The sequence below is a fragment of the Tasmannia lanceolata genome, unplaced genomic scaffold (assembly GCF_043159265.1).
Source record: "Tasmannia lanceolata isolate RefF3 unplaced genomic scaffold, GAP_Taslan_0.1 ptg000037l, whole genome shotgun sequence".
Classification (NCBI taxonomy): domain Eukaryota; kingdom Viridiplantae; phylum Streptophyta; class Magnoliopsida; order Canellales; family Winteraceae; genus Tasmannia; species Tasmannia lanceolata.
The window spans coordinates 60336538-60354071 of NW_027518714.1; the positions used below are offsets into that span (position 1 = coordinate 60336538).

Genomic DNA, 17534 nt, shown 5'->3' on the forward strand with positions numbered 1-17534 from the left:
ACTTAAGTAGTGTTAGAATCTTTTGCCTTGATAGAGTTTTCTACTTAAAAACTCAATATTTTTTATACCCATAGGGCACGTTTGTATGGTAAGAAGTAGGACTGTCAATCGGGCCGAGCTTGGGTGGGCCTGAGGTGGTCAAGCTCAGCCCATGTCTATACAACGGGCTTCGGGCGGAGTTCGGGCCTGACTAAATTAGAAAATTTGCTTCCCCAAACTCCACAACGGGCTTCGGGCTGAGTTCGGGCTTGCCCATCACCTCTTATTTTCTGCACGAGAAAAGACTAAGCTAAGCACAGAAAAGCCAATTTCATAGAAAGCCATTAAACTTGTTGGCTTTGGCATGTGAGAAAAGCCACACCGATTGATTTTTTGCCAAATTTTGTCTTATTCATGTAATAAATCTGAGGTCGAACTATAGCCTATAGGATATGATGATCCAAACCGTTCATATGGAGTGGGCTGAAGAGGGGCAAAATAAAGAAAGAAAAAAAACCTATTTAATGTCGAACTATAGCTTATAGGATATTAATGTTTAAGTAACCTATTTAATTAATATCTACTGATTTTTAAGGGTATAAAAAATCTTGAAAAATTATATAGTAAATATATTATCGAACAGGGCCTATAACGGGCTGGACGACCCTTGATCAAGCTCAGTCCATATTAGAGTTCGGGCTTCAACTTTTGACCAAGCTTAGTTTGGCTTGTTCTCATTTTAATTATGGGCGGGCTTTTAGAGGGCCGAACGGGTGGGCTTCGAGCTTGCCCATCCCGATTGACAGTCCTAGTAAGAAGTGCATTTGTGTGGCAAGAAAGTTGTGGAAAAGAAAGACTTTGCCAACTTTTTGCTACTTTCCATTGTTTGGTTCTGCAAGGAAAGACAGTCTACTAACTTCTATATTTCCTCAAATGAGAGGTGGTTATTTAAGAATTTATCACAATGTGTACTTTTGTAAAAACCAATTTTTGAAATTTATAAACTTGTTGAATGCAGAAAGTGAATTTCAAAATAAATGTGTACAACATCTTCTCTTAAATTCTAAAGCCCCATGCTTCCTTAAATTCCATTTGCTTACTCTTCTTTTTGCTTTTCTGTTTTGTTCCTTTTGAAAACTTTGTCGGTGCAATGACATACTGTCTCTAATTCTTACTTATTCTTCTCTATTCAACGGCCTTGAACATGAAATTTTGACCTAGTTTCAACCATTGATTTTCAAGGTGATTAATCAGAAGGCTAGAATCATCTGATCCACAAGATCCTTACAGCACAAGCCATCCACAATGTGATCCATCTTTCTTGATGGTTTTTAGTCAAGCAAACATATGCCACAAGTGAATCCTAAGAAATGCACAATATGAAAGAAAAAACAGAGAACTTTGATTCTGATTTCCAGTACAAAAAAAGAAAGAAAAGGCATTAAGCATGATTTTATTAATTCATGGAATAGGATTCTACAGAGAGAAGGAAAAGAAGAAAAATCACTTTACAAAAAATCTCCCCTCCTCCCTTCCCTTATTAGATCATATCAAAAGTTAACCAACCATACATGCATTTGAAACAGAGCTTGAAGACGAGCTCAAAGACAGTGACCCTGCTGGAAGGACGACGAAACAGCCATCACTGGATCGAAGGAACAGCCGTCTAGAAAAGTTATAGGTTGCAGAGTAGAAGTGTTGAATCCCGGGGACTGCGGAATCCCAGTGCTGGGTTGAGAAACTTGACTGTAACAAAGAGAGAAACTCCGAGATATTATAATTGTTTTAGAGTTTTCGTCAGCATTTGCCATAATCAAATCACTAAGGCATCAGAAATCAAACTTAAGGTTGCAACTCGGGTCGGTTTTTGGGAATTCGGGTTGAGCTTTTACCATAAAATCGGGTCGGGTTTTGGGTTGGTTCCACTTCATTTTTAGCAAAAGCTCACAACTAATCAAAAAATATAAACATAATTGGAGATCAAATTCTCACCTGTTCGTCATATATGACGATTCATTCAAAAAAGTCATATATGATGGTTGCAAAGAAGACTTGATTTGTACATCATTGGCACTGTGATGGGGAGATAGCAGGGGCCAAAATACTGTTACACAAAAAGATTCATTGAGAATTTGCAGAAGGATGAACATATAAATGCAAGGGCTAGTAACTTTTTTATTTGTAAATACGGTAGAAATTGGAAGCGCAAGATGCTAATTCTTGAAAAGAGGAAGAGGAAAACACTGGAGCTAGGAGAGGAAGTTACTTGACTGCCTTGATGAATGGTTCTCAAATCCTGAACAAAATAGCTTTTCCTGCATGTAATAAATTATAACATTTTCATATGTACAACTACTAATTTCTGAAAATAGTATTACTGCCTGCAATTATAAGTTTGCATATTTTCGTAGCATACGAATACTAATTTTAGATTACAGCGTGGTAAGTAAACATTTGTAGACAATAAAGTATGCATTTTTCACATGAGAAGCTTCACATATTATCATTTCGCAATATAAAAAGGTATGCTTCGTGCACGATACATTGCGTAAAATAGATGCATACCAAAATTAACAGTGGGGTCTAATCATTGAATGAGGACACAAATGTTTAAATATTTCCAATATAAAAATCAAAATAAAAAAATGTGCATCATAAAAAAATATATAAAGGAACGAAAGAAGTCTATGATACAAGTGAAACATATCCTCGAGAAACAAAAACAGTCTGTCCAGTGTAAAACAGTACATCATATAGGACAAAGTGACATGGATGAAAGTGCCTAAATTATGAGTGGCAATGCCAATCCCTAATTAAGTTACCAAACCAAAAAGAAATTGAAGACGAGAGAATTTCATACTAATAAATGCTTAAAAAGATCAATCCCCGCTCCCTTCTAGAGTAACAAAACCTAGGTAGAGATGAACCTTTTGTGGATAAGCTATGATCTACCAGACATTTTGAATTTACTGCTGACACACCTTCCAACACTTGAGAAATATTTACTGTCAATCTTATTGATTAATAATGTTTTTTACTTCTCATTCATTATTACTCTTCTTTAATTAATTTTCGTTGTTACAGCCACCCCCCCCCTCGCTCTAACCCATAACCCTAAACAAACTCTTCTAATATTAAAGTCATTGCATGTCTATTGATCTCTCTTTCCCTGTTCATATTGAAGAATGGAGAGAAATAGACAAGCTATCATAAGGCATCAAATTGGAGAACAAGAGTCCTTATGATTATGGCTTAGATCGGTGAATGTACTTGTATTTGATTATCTCATGTTTGTTTTAGACTTCTAGTTTGTTGAATGAATAGCACATTTATCTTGTTGCAAATTATGCTTAATAATTAGCAATTTTATATGTATGTGTATTTACAAGTGTGTCCCCGTTTCTGGATTTCTGGGGGTTACCACGCTGGACATCATGTATTTCCACTTCAACACTTGGCACGCTAATCCGTGTCCACACATCAGTTTTTCAGTAGAGATGACATGGATTTAATAGATGTGACCCCTTTGTTTATTAGGTAAAGATTTCAAACATATGTTGCATGTATATATGCATGGAATGCCATGTGAAAGCACATGGGAGAAGCTTCATCTGAGGCCCAACCACACAACACCAGCATAATTTTCATCCAGGGTGGGCCACCATATAGATGTTATAGGCTGAAATATTGTAATCAGGACAATCCTAAACATTAGATCGGTAATGCTACATACAACTTGCATGCATATAAATAAGCATACGGGCCTTAACCCATGTACAAATGCAAGCAGAAACTCCAATTACTCACCTCTCTTGCATTTTGGGAGACCTGAGGGAGAACCTCTGCAAAGAAGAAACACGAAATTTTGAGGCATTTAAATAAAATGAAATTGGAAAGTACAAGAAACAATGAGAAATGTGCCTGAGCTGGCCCCTGTGAGGCATTGCACCCAGGCAAGGTAGCCCTTTTACCCAGGATTTCTAAAAAGTATTTAACTATGAAACACCGTGGTCAAGCTCATTTTACGAAAACCAGAAAAGAAGACCAAAAGCTGTTTCAGATGTTGCAAATACGAAGGAAATATGAAACCCATCAAAGCAAAATAATCCAAATTTCTTGCAGAACATAATGAGAATTCTTTCATTTATTTATTAAGCCCTTCAACCAAGTGCAGAATGATATTAACAACCCCCCCCCCCCCCCCTCCCCCGGTCCAAAACCACCCACACCCAAAAAAAAAACCCAAGGGACACCCTCATTATTACCTAAGTCAGAAACACTGGGATTTAAAGCCAGGGTTAAGCCAAGAAAGCAGTCATCCTGTTCAGTACCAAAATCCCATAGCTTCAACTCAAGCTTTGGCATCGTTCCTGCTAAAGACAGAAATTGCCCGGTAAGTCCAAAAGAATCCTCATGAGCAGATCAGAAACTAATAAGGTTGAAAAATATTTAGAACAACAGGTATTAATCATGTTCAGTAACTCACCGGATTGAGTTGACTCAGTCTGGAAAGGATCCCGAAGTGGGCAAGGAACCCAAGATCCCACCTGTTTTTCCAGGACATAAGTTAGATAAAGTTATCTCTTAGAGCAATATATCTCCAAGGAAACCGAGAATTAACCTAGAGGAGCATATTACATGGAAGAAGGGATGTTGCAGCGATTGCTCTGCAGTCGGTCTCTTCAGTGGGTCCCATGAGCATAGTTGCTATCAGAAATTCCAAATCACAGGCATTTAAGATATATACAACATGCAGTCAGAATTAAATTCACCATAAATAGGAAATTAAGCTGTAACAAAGATAAAAAGATCATAACAACATATACCACGATCAAATCAATTGCTTCCAAGCTAGCATTTGGTATAATATATGAAAGATTGACCGGATTGATCTGGAAAGGAAAATAAAAGGAAAAGCTTAGTATAATAAAACACGGATAAAAAAATGCATATCCGAAAAAAGAGACAAATATGCATTAACTGTGGAGGCAGGTTCAACTCAGTCACGACTAAGCGCGTCAGCCGAAATCAGCCCATTCACTTCTCCAAGAATGGCTGAGATTAAATACCCAGTTTTTCAGTTATACTAACCTCAGCCATTTATGGAAAAGTGAATGGGCTGATTTCGAGCGACACACTTAGTTGCGCGGAGGTGAGATCCACTCTTTAACTGTGGCAGAAAGTAGTTTACCTTCAAAAAAGAAAAACTAGCTAATCGCGAAAGATTTATCCCTTCAGGCCATGTAGTGGAATTAGGGGACCCAAGAATACAACAAATTTTGTATAGTTGATCTGTTTCACTGAGCCAAGGAAAAGTAGTAAGAAAATCTTGTTAAAAAGGAGTTGCAGAATTTTAACTTTAGAATTAAATAGTACCAGCGTATCACACTTCAGAAAAGCTGGTTAAAATACCCACCCTCTCTCTCTCTCTCTCTCTCTCTCTCTCTCTCATGGAAGCTGACAGATACAATCGGATGACTACTCACCAATGAGGCTGCATCAGAGTTGTCTGACAGAATGATAAAAAAAATGAAAAAGTGGGAAAGAAGGATTTTATCTTTTTTTTTATTTCTTTTTTGCCACAAAATTTTCTGTGTTGTTACAGAGTAGATTAAAAAACAACTGGGAAAGATTAAAAAAACCCATACTATGCTCAGCTGGGAATTGTTAAGCTTGGCCAGCTTGTCAACCAAAACTTGCTTTGCTTTCTTCCTATGGAAGATAAACCAATGTGAAAAATCTGGACCTAGGCAAGCTTGTCAACCAAAATCTATCCTATGGAACAAACAGTTTCGTTTTGTGATTTGCCTCCTATGTTCTCTCCATATATGTTCTTTCTTCTTCTATTTTCCTGCAGTTATTTCTTCTGCTTTTTCCTAACGGTGAAGGATATATTAAGAAGAAAAAAGAAAAGAGGAATGCCTAGCGACCAAGGTGGTCAATACATGATAGACAAAAAAACGAACATTACTCCGAATCCCTCAAGAGCAGAGGCGTGGGGGAGTAATTTTTCATACGTTCCCCTAAGATAAGTCTAATGTTCATATCACAATTGTTGCCTGATTCATCAAATATGAAGGCCCAGTGTAAGAGAATAATGGTGGGTTTTTCAAAAATACAAAAAAGTGCCTTATATTATCCCCATGCTACTGGAATTCTGCTTAGATACAACTGTGTTTCGTTTTCTGGTCTTCCAATCCAATAGCTGTGTGAGACAAATTCCTTTACAAACGTACAAAACAAATACACCAGGTACTTATCGACCAATCAGCTTTGGGGCAATCTGGATACAGATCTATTTATCAGATATTTTAATTATTTCCATATTCCAGAGGGTCACATGCATACATGCAATGAGCGTGGACAAGGTGAAATAGAAGGTATTATTTTCCTCTGCTAGCATTCAAAACTTAGGGTTTGATTATGAAATATTACCTTTCACCTGGGAAAAGAGGAGACAAAGTGAAAAGTTCAGCAAGTATTGCGCCAACTGCCCACATGTCTGCAACAAGTTTCAATTATTAATGACCAATCCATGAAAAAATAAAAAACTTATATTTCATAGATTTATACACAAAGTGGTACAAAGTAACTGTCTTGCTTTCTTTCAATAACCAGGTAAATTTTTTTCTTAAACACCGTGTACAGTTTACTTAATTGACCATTAATGCTCAGTCTTCAGTCATTCTGATAGTTAACACTAAATAAATTAAATAGTTGATCAAACCAAGTTCTTTGATCATGCTCAGAGTCTTCAGTCTTTCCGCTTGCAATTTCAATGAATATTTTTTGACGATGGGATGACGTAAATATACAAATGATCACATTATGTATTCAAGTAAGAAATTAGGACACTACAAGGTTTGAAGTCCAAATATGAAGATGATCGTTATGTATTCAAGCAGGAAATCAGGACATTACAAGACATCACATATTAAATTGAGAGAAAATGTAATAACAAAGAAAAATTACAACAATTCTTGCTTAAATATTTCTTTTTCTTTGACAGCGTGCACTTCCTTTTTGGCAATGAGAAATCATTTGAGCTTAAGCATATCTCTCAAAAAAATGCTTAAATATCCCTTCTCTCTTGGCAATGGACACTTAGTAGAGTTTGCTTATCAGAACAGTCCAGAATTTTAAATCTAAGGAAAATAAGCAATTACCAGGAATAGAATATATCATACCAATTGCAGGGGTGTATGACGAAGATTGCAACACAACTTCGGGCGCTCGGTACCTTGTACACAAAACATATTACAACTTTAAAAAATGCTATTAATTTATGCCTTGGAAACTGCACAGTTGTTTTCAGAGAGTGAAGAATGATACAAAAGAAAAGGTGAGTATAGTGAAGCAGCCAAAGTTAACTCACCAACGTGTAGAAACATAATCCGTATAAGGAGGCTTGGACATTACTTCTCTCACCAATCCAAAATCAGCAATTTTTATGACATCTCCAGTCACCAGCAAATTCTCTTAATAGGAAAAGCGAAGTTCAGTCATGAGCACTTAGTCTAATTTGTCTATATATCTACATCTAGATATATACAATAAGAGTGTCTATATATATATATATATATATATAGAGAGAGAGAGAGAGAGAGAGAGAGATTTGTATATGGTGAATGGATAGAAAAGACAAGGTTTTTGCAGAATAGTATTAGCACATAAAAATCGGTAGGAGAGGTCAATCACAGTACCAGGTTTCAAGTCTCGATGAAAATATCCATTTCTATGCATATATGCAAGCCCTTGCAACAATTGAGACATGAGGCTCCGTATCTCTGCCTCTGAAAAGGAGCTTTGTCGGTCTCTCATGATCTCGTATAGATTATATTCCTGGAAATATATCACAGAAGCAATAAGGAGTGTTTTACTCAAAATCAGGATACAAGTTGAATAATTATTTTTTAAGATCAAAAGTTTGATGAAATATGCATTCACCATTAACAGAGATACGACAATAATATACTTTTGGCTACTAAATTTTATAGCGGGATATGTAACATGGTAGTGTATCAGGGTTGTACACAAATTTATCAAGATATAAACCAGTAATTGTACATCTTGGCAGTGATATTAATGACGATTTCCATACAATCCTTAAACCAAGTTATGATTAGCTACTACATTCACAAATCAATACCAAGAATGAGTGCGTAGAAAATGGAAAAGGGAATATAACTATGTTGCATGGATTCTTTGCCCCCCTATGCCGAATCCGTGTCGACATGTCTCCGCATCCGAATCGGACATAGATTCACGTGGGACACACTTAGATTCTTGCTGTAGCCGTGTCCCGCACGAATCTTGTTTTTTTCGGGCGAATCCGATTCATCGTTGTCTCTTTTGAAATGCGAATCCTGAATATTTTCCCTTTAAACGTGTTTTCTTCTTTCTTTTTTTTATATGACAGCACAACCCATACTCTTTCAATAAAACCCTAGCGCCTCGAGCCTCGAACATCGACCCCCTTCCTCCTTTAACTTTATTAATACAAAACTCGCCTCTACCCTCTACCCTCAAAATTTTCGTGAACACACACACACACACACCAAGGTTTTAAATTTCGGTTTCGGTACCTATTTCGGACCCCACCGAAATCTGAAATTTGGTATTAAGCTTCGAAATTTGGGACTGAAATTCCGAAATTTCGGACTGAAATTTTGTAACATTTATTTTAAAAAAAAAACAATGCCATTTTCTCGAAATTTCGGCCAAAATTTGGTATTTCGCGAAATATCAAATTTCGGGAAATTTCGGATTTCGGTCGAAATTTAAAACCATGACACACACACACACACACACACACACACACACACACATATATATATATATATATATATATATATATATATATATATATATTAAAAAAAATTATTTTCAAAATTTATTACCGAATCCGAATCCGAATCCTACATTTGGGGGTTTGTCGAATCCGACACCTCGAATCCGTGTCAGATCCCGACACGCGAATCCGAATCCATGCAACACTGGAATATAAGATTGAAATGACCTCAATGAATAACAAAATAGGCTGCAAAAGAAATCTAGAACTGCATTCATTGTATTTTCTTTAATAGATGGTTGAGGAACGGAGTTATGGAAGACTAAGGAAACAACTCGATCGAGCTCACTCTTAGGTGCACAAAAGGCTCCATCTTGCGTGACTTGAGATGTTAAACAAAAAGACAAACCTTTTATATAGATGGGAACTATATGTTACTGTATGAAAATAATTGCCGTGAGGAACCCACACCCGCTAACATAACAACATAATATTATTTTAGAATATTATTTTACATTAGTGATGTTGGCACTAGAATGTTTTGATAATTGCATTTATTCAGCTTGTCTTTTATTACTAAAACAGCTATTAAAGGTATTACAGTTCCCAAAATGATCTCAGAAGCCAATTAAAAAGGAAAAGACAAACTGAGTTTGCGCATTTATTAAAACAAGGTAGTGCCAAGATCAATAGGCTTATTTTAGCCTTGACATGAAAACCTTGTTAAACTGAGTAAACTCAACCTAGTTCCATGTCAACAAGGCCACAACTCTAGCAGTTTAAGCTTTTGTTAAGACTTTTGTTGATTCCGTTTCGTTTGTCATTTCGTTTTGGCCAATGGAACAGAACGTTTAGGTGTTTCGTTTCATAAAAGAAGCTAATAATTGGAACAGCAACATCATCCTCTGCAACCCAGTCCATCATAACATCACGGTTGTAAAGATCCAACATTTACTTAAGGCTCCTTTTCTTTCGACGTAAAAATGGACGTAAAATTTGTTTCATGTTGTAAAAATGAACATAAGACAAATTTTACGTCCATTTTTACATTTAAAGAAATGGAGCCTAAAGAAAATCACTGTCAACTGAAATGCCTGTATTGATGAGTGCTGACTAGATGAAAAATTTTAGAGACCAAATTATGAGATTTTTTGTACTGGACTTTTGGGATTAATAATGTTTGGACATGATAGAATTTATGAATTCTAAATATTGGAAAAATAACCCATCATTTGGAAATTTATATTTTGGCCCGGTCCCAAATGACCGAAAAGGTCGATTTTTGTACTAGAACCTAGAAAGTTGACTTTTTATCTTTTCATAATTGACTCTTGAAACTATTTTTAATAAATACAAATTGGTGCATTCCCATCTTAAGTAAATGTGCAAATACTCAATTCTAAGAAGAGGCAATAAGAAGAAAAGAGAACTCAGAAGAGGCAAGAAGACTGGAATGGAATGAAATCCAGAATGAAACAGGATGTAATCCTGAATGAAACGGGATCAAAATGCGTATTTCAGCCAAAACAGAACAAATCGCTCGCCGCACGAAAAAGGAACAGAACTAATTCTGTTCCATTTTACGGAATAAAACGAAATTTAAAACATAAGATCTTTATGAGAGAAACATAAAAATGATATCTTTAGAAAATGTTACCACTAACGCAAATCTAATTTGGTCCCGAAAACTCCTACATTTTCCAGCTTCTTCTACAGTCAATACAAAGCAGGTTAGCCAGAAGTATATGATGGGTTTTTTAATTTTTCTTTTTATCCATTGTGATAGGGAAAAAAAAACTGGGACTGAAACTGTGGCCTTAATTTTGAGGCATTGAGAACCTTCAAATTGTGACATGGGCTCAACCCCTATAAGCAAGGATAACATCTACACAATCAATCCAATAAAAATTGAAAATTAGGTACGAAATCCAATTTCTCACCATATATTCAAAGATGAAGAAAAGCTCATGGTTCTCCCTAACCATCTCATTCAACTTGACAATGTTGGGGTGGTTCAGTTTACGGAGGGACTGCAAAAGGAGAAGAGTGAATTTGCATTAATCACTACAGAAGCGACACCGAGGCCTGCATATCTATTGTTACAGTATGCATTATGTTACTACAAAAACATAAGAAAATGTTCATACTTTCCATCAAGGCGTAACAATGTAGAATACCTTAACTTCACGCAGATTCATGCACTCTCCCCAGGAGTAAAATTTTCTCTTCATTTTCTTGATAGCAACCTATGACCAGTATGCACAAAGTCAACTTCAAACCTTTGTGATTGCTAAGAATATAAAACAATGCCAGTTACATATATCCAATTTATTGAAAAAAAAGAGAGTTTGATTGGTGTCATGTTTGGGGCATGTAAAGAGAGGTTTAACCAAGAGCCTCTACATTTATAATCCTTATCAGGAAGCAACACAAGATTAAGTTAGTTTTATGTGCAAACTAGCATATAAAGCATAAATCTTACAATTTCATTGGTATCTAGTTTGAGTGCCTTATACACAGTCCCACAAGTTCCATCTCCAAGCTCTTTTATAATCCTATATCTGCAAACCAATTGTGCAACAAGAACACAGTTTAGGCCCCGCCCCGCCAGGACAATAAACAGAAAGAATTCAATATGGGTCTCTCCCCCAATGTGCAACTCACCTTTCCATAGTTATTAACAATGTGTCAATGGACTTCTAATGAACTTTGTACATGACCCTCTACACTGGCAATACAGTGTCTTTCACTTGCTTGTCTCAATGGACTTCTAATGAACTTTGTACATGACCCTCTACACTGGCAATACAGTGTCTTTCACTTGCTTGTAAATAGAGATTACCGCTAAATGGAAGTAGCAAATACAAAAAGTTGTGAAAGCCCATTTCTCATGCTTAAGTGCAGCCACTACAATCCATTTCAAAAAAAAAGTGCAGCCACTACAAGTTGCAGTCAACTATTATCATCTATAAAAAAACAGTAGTGTCTACAGCAACTTTGGCACAACTCCAGCTGGGGAGAAGTATTCAACTTATTTTGAAGAAATCCCAAACAATGAATAACATCTCCTCCATTTACTCAGGTATTTCACAGCTTTCAAAACTGGGTAAATGAACTGCAAATGAGCAAAAGTATTAGTAGACAGTTAATAGTAGAAAGACACGATAATCGAAAACTATAAAAGACTAGTTTAATGAGAAACAGTAGGATAAAAAATAGCGCTACCATTCATAATTGCTAATAACCTATAACAGACCTGGGTCAGTAAATGCATGTACTTAATAATTGAAAGCATGCATAACATGTCACCTTTGGTGACTGAAACAAAAAAACCCAGTTGTGCATTGGCAATCTGTACCTAAAAATAACCAAGGACATGTAAATTTTGCTTTACTAATAGTATCTCATCATATCCAAAGACAAAACATAGGTAGGTATCAATAAAATCCCTTATATCATCACCAAGATGGTCCAATAAACTATGAACAACGGCTCCAGAAGCACATGCACATGATAAACAAAAGCTACATCATAAATCAAGAAGCAGGTTATAATTATGAAACAAATATAGGAGAGAGATAAAGATGATTTCCCAGTCATCTAGAACCATGGTGGGGATTGAAACAGTAAGATATTAGCCGTTTTGTGTTGGTTTTGGCCCACATTAAGAACCACGGTCGTAAGCCAGAGTGTTGGTAAACCATAAATACAAAATATGCAGAAACTGATGAGTTCATAAAAAAGGGAAACATGGTATGGCATAATTAGGAAACAGATGAGCTATGTGTCTCGGTTTGGCTCCAATCCGGAGGAGACCAGTTTCCCCTTCAAAGATACCAGGTTTTAGTTCATCTCAAGGAACAAGCAGGTGTCCGAGCAGAAAGGTGGAATGAGTAATGGTGAAGGATCCTTTTGAAGAATGGGTTGAGGCTCGATCAAAGGATGATAGGAAATTTCCACGTGTTGCAGAGGTTTAGCAAGAACAAGTGACGCATGACAACCTATGAGGGAGGTGTGGAAAAGAAAAGAGAACGGGACTAATCATATGGAGGATATTTTTTTTATGGGTATTCTAGGCCTACGATGGTCCCCATCACCTATATTGTGGAAGAGTGTCAAACAAAAAATGATAGCTTCTTCCAACATGGAAGTGGAGTTCATAGCATGTTGCGAGGCTTTAGCTCACTCATTATGGTTGAGGAATTTCATCGCAGCGCTTCACATTATTGACTTTGTTTACAAACTACTGCAAATTTATTATGACAGTTCAGTTGGGGTTTTCTTTTCCAAGAGCAACAAATCCAGTATAAAGTCCGAGTAAATTGACATTAAGTTTCTTGTTGGGGGGGAAATGGTTCAGAATCATTCAGTGTCTATCTAGCACATAAGCAAAACACTTATGTTGGGCAGACCTCATGACTAATGGCTTATGACCTAAGCTCCTTAGAGAGCACGTTGCTTGCATGGGATTGGTGGATGAGCATCATGCGTTGTATAGTGGGAGTTTGAATGCGGTTTAGACATTTGAGTTGTGATCACATTATGGCTTTATCAATTTTGATATTTATGTTTATCTACTGCTCCATTATCGTTTAGTTCACATGAATATATGTAAAAAGGTAGAGTATCAACTATCAATGATTGATATTAAGTAGACAATCACGTTTCTATTCCTGTTGATGAATATTGCTAACTCTGCGATCACGGGGAAGTTATTGGGTTGAATATAGGATACAATGATCCAATTCAAAAAATAAAAATAAAACCATTGAATGGAATATTTCACGGTGATAAGTCTATTTAGATGGTAATTTAGTTGACTGATGATCATATAGTATTAATCTTAAGACCTATGCAGGCCTTGTAGCTGTTGGATCAGTATGTGGAGCCTGGTCCATTGACCAAGCTAGACCAAGCACCACCTCACTGTGCAGCAACCGTTTTTTGGGCGGGCGGTGAAGGAAGAAAAGACACAGATGAGAGATACTCTCCCGGATTGAAAAGGAAGAGGGTGATGGATACCTCAACTGACTTCACTCACCCTAGTTCAATGGCCCAGGTGCCCCACTCTCTGTTGCAACAAAACTCCATTGATATTTCTCTCGAATTCACGTGAGAAAAATGGAATCCATCACCGAGGAGGTGACTAGAGAGAGGGAGTGGGGTAGGCAATGCTTCCTATGATTTTCAAGTGATTGGACGGCATGGATAAAACTTAGAAAAGCTTCAGTGATCACCGACAATCATCACGGTTTTAGATACGCTGAAAATGTAGATAAATTCATTTTTATGTAACTTTGAATGCCTAAAACCATTTCGCATTTAGTTTAGATAATAAGAGTCTAACATCCAATCCCTGTCTGACTATTAACACAAGTATATATATTTTGCCCTTGGATAACCAAACTGTAACCAAAATCCATGAATCGTAAATTATATTTTAAGTAAAACCTCACCCGAACTCAAGCAACATCCTCAAGCCACAAACAAGAAACTATATCCAAGCCAAAATGGAATGTATATCACTATATCATGATCCAATAATGATGTGATTTAGTTCCAGTTTACTTGCTTTACATTATCTATACATTTTTTAGTTGTAAACAATAACCTTTTATATTTTATCTTTTGTTGGGCCTAGATATGGGGGATGTCCACATCACTCACCCATTACCCCATTACTCATCTCCCATGGCCCACCACTTGATATCCAAACCCTATCTCTTTAACCTACTAAGTCCCTCTTTCTAACACTAATAGGAGATTTAGAGAAAGAGAAAAAGAAAAAGCAAAGAGAACAGCCACACCCTAAACCTATTTACAGTTACACTCCTCTTTCCAACACAATAGATTTAGAGAGAAAAAAAAAAGAGGATGGACTTCCAGCCGCCTCTCCCTCTCCCTCTCCCTCTCCCTCTCCCTCTCCCTCTCTCTCTCTCTCTCCCCTTGTTGGACATCGCACAACCGGAGGCCATCGATTGTGCACGGCTCCTCCTTCCACTTTTCCCCTCATCTCCACCAACTTTTCCCGTTCATTCTTTTGCTTTTCTTTTTTCTGCTTGTTTCTTCCCCATCATCCCAGCCCCCTGTCTCACAGCCCCGACCTTCCCCTAACTCCACAACCATCCTTCCTTGAATCCATCTCCTACACCCCCTCCCCCATCAAATCCCACCAACTTTACCCTTATTTGAACCCCAGACCAGTCACCCCTCTTCATCCATTGGTGCCCATTTTAATGGCGGATCTAAGACATTTCAGACCTGCTATTTTTTTTAGATATTTTGCATATGATTGAACTGATTTTCTATTATGGATTACTTTGGTTACCATGGATCTGTTTTGCACTTAGATTAATTCCCGAATGATGTTTAAACTCAAAGGTTATCAATTCAATAATTGCTCTAACTGTGATTTTCAAATTATGATTTGTTTACCTTGTTTGGAATCATAGGTTTGAAGCTCCAATTGAATCAATCCTTTTATTCCTACTAAAAGTCCTCAGGGATTGATTTTCAAATTATGATTTGTTTAACTTGTTTGGAATCATATGTTTGCAGCCCCAATTGAATCAATCCCTATTATTCCCCCCAAAAGTCCTCAGGGAATGATTTTCAAACCCTAGTTTTCAAACTCTTCCCAAACCAAGACAGAAAGCTCATCAAGAAATTCCAACCAAGATTAGAAGTATTGAAACTGGAATACGAGACTAATCATGGACAATAAAAGTGTTAATTTGTGATCTAAAAATCCTAACAAGTATCCCACGATCATTGTGAAACTAATTATCAATCAATTATTCGATATTCAATGGAAAAAAATTTAAACAATGACTCCAAGATATAGTTAATGGAAATCTTTCCAAACAAATTAAACCTAATTCCGATTCTTCCATATTTTCCCCCTTTCTCGGCCTTCAAGATTCAACAACGAAAAAACATTACATAACAGGCACATATCATGAACAATTGAATAAAAATCAAAACTTTCGTTAAAAATGCTACATAAAGGTAAAAAAAATCACTTTTAATTGAATGCCACTCGATTCTCAATAGATCGCCATAGAACTAATCAAAACCCTAACAATTCGATACAGATTAAGGAAAAGGATCAAATATCATGAACAATTGAATAAAAATCAAAACTTTCGTTAAACATCCTACAAAAAGGTCAAAAAAAAAAAATCACGTTTAATTGAATACCACTCGGTTCTCAATAGATCGCAATAGAACGAATCAAAACCCTAACAATTCGATAAAAACAGATTAAGGAAAAGGATCACATATCATAAACAATTGAATAAAAATCAAAACTTTCGTTAAACATGCTACAAAAAGGTTAAAAAAATCATGTTTAATTGAATGCCCACTCGATTCTCAATAGATCGCAATAAAACTAATCAGAACCCTAACAAATCGATAAAAAAAGGAAAAAGATTAAAGAGATGTAATGCAACTCACTTTCCAATACACACGAACGCACGGGAAACGATCGATTGATTTGAGAAGTTTGCCGATGGAAAAGAACGATCGAGACGAGAAGATAAGACCTTACGATTAGCAATGCAAGAAAGTTTTCGCAAGAAAAAAAAGTGCACGAATTCGATTTTCTGAACAAAATTTCAGAGAAGAGAAGAAGAAGAAAGCAAAGGGAAATAAGAAAGACGAGGTGGAGACGGAAATGGTCCCCCACAAATAAAAATATTATTTTAAGGGAGATGGTAAATTCGCACCCACTGTAGGATAATCCACACCACTGTTAAACTGAATTGTGGCAGACTTTAACGCTTTTTGACCTCAAATCATGTTAATAAGGGTGCGAATTATACTACAGGGAGTGCGAATTTATCGCTAGCCTATTTTAATTGAAAATAAAAGTCCCTAAATCACTTCTTAATAACGAAAAGATCACGTGGAATGACAAGACTAGCCCTAAAGAACGGAAGTAATTACGTTTTTTAGATGAAAAGTTAATGGTCGAGTCGAAGAATCCTCGAGGGTGTTATGGTCATTTACTAGGAGTGGTATGAGTGGTCCAGTTTGAATGCATGCCCTCCGCGTCACGACTTTTTCGTTCTGATCGCTAAAGAGGATATCGTATAATGACAATACTAGCCCCCAATGAACATTATTTTAGATGAAAAGTTATGGTCAAATTGAAGAAACTTTAAGGGTGTTACAGTCATTTTCTAAGGGAAGTATAATCCTTCTAGGTCTCTTTAGTGGTCCGAGTTTGAAAGCAAGACCACCACGTGGCGATTTTTTACGTTGTGATCGGTAAAAAGAGGAAAACGCATATACGGACAAGTTAGGTATATTCCTCTTTATCTATTTGGGCCCCATGTAGAAAATAAGGCCTCCCTTATAAAACTACTATATATTTCCAAGTGGGGCCTACTAGTTCAATTAAAGGATAGGATACAAGTGGGGTCCACTTTCTCAATGATCCAAGCCATTTATTTAATCTGTTAGCTACAATGGGCTCCACTTTCTCAATGATCCAAATAATTTATCCACACTCATATACTATCTAATCCTCTAATTTGTGGCCACAAAATGGACGGTCAGATTCGCCCTATGAGTGTGGATTTTGAATCCTTGGGCTATCTATAGCAACAGATAATTGAACAAGTAGGCCCCATTTGTACTTCTAATGTCCTCATATGTTTACTTGAGAAAATTTGTGCATTCATCATATAAGAATTCAGAAAACTCAATTGCAAAAGTGATAATTCCAATAGTCACGATCGATGACTGGGTACAAGGA

At 36.6% G+C, this 17534-nt stretch overlaps 1 protein-coding gene across 2 annotated transcripts; it reads right to left on the reverse strand.

The window, feature by feature from the left end:
- Nucleotides 1–1405: 1405 nt before the first annotated feature.
- Nucleotides 1406–16429, reverse strand: MHK (Protein kinase superfamily protein). Of its 2 annotated transcripts, none has more exons than XM_077373431.1 (18): nucleotides 16229–16429; nucleotides 11435–11885; nucleotides 11253–11331; nucleotides 10948–11016; nucleotides 10711–10800; nucleotides 7683–7821; nucleotides 7355–7457; nucleotides 7167–7219; nucleotides 6415–6481; nucleotides 5171–5279; nucleotides 4806–4871; nucleotides 4618–4686; nucleotides 4466–4526; nucleotides 4245–4349; nucleotides 3787–3821; nucleotides 2246–2294; nucleotides 1972–2083; nucleotides 1406–1725 (listed from the first exon to the last, which is right to left on the reverse strand). In XM_077373431.1, exons 2-18 carry the CDS (start codon nucleotides 11440–11442, stop codon nucleotides 1581–1583), a joined length of 1359 nt encoding a protein of 452 aa, XP_077229546.1. In that variant the 5' UTR covers nucleotides 11443–11885; nucleotides 16229–16429; the 3' UTR covers nucleotides 1406–1580. The 2 variants fall into 2 exon arrangements, with proteins under 2 accessions (XP_077229546.1, XP_077229545.1); XM_077373430.1 differs by having other exon boundaries at nucleotides 4245–4352.
- Nucleotides 16430–17534: the final 1105 nt, after the last annotated feature.

What these genes read in the sequence shown, in the direction of transcription:
- MHK (XM_077373430.1), bottom strand. An exon ending in TGAATCTGCGTGAAGTTAAG is followed by an intron (nt 10,801 to 10,947) that starts GTATTCTACATT and finishes CTCCTTTTGCAG; the next exon opens with TCCCTCCGTAAACTGAACCA. An exon ending in CCATTCATCAAGGCAGTCAA is followed by an intron (nt 2,084 to 2,245) that starts GTAACTTCCTCT and finishes TTTGTGTAACAG; the next exon opens with TATTTTGGCCCCTGCTATCT.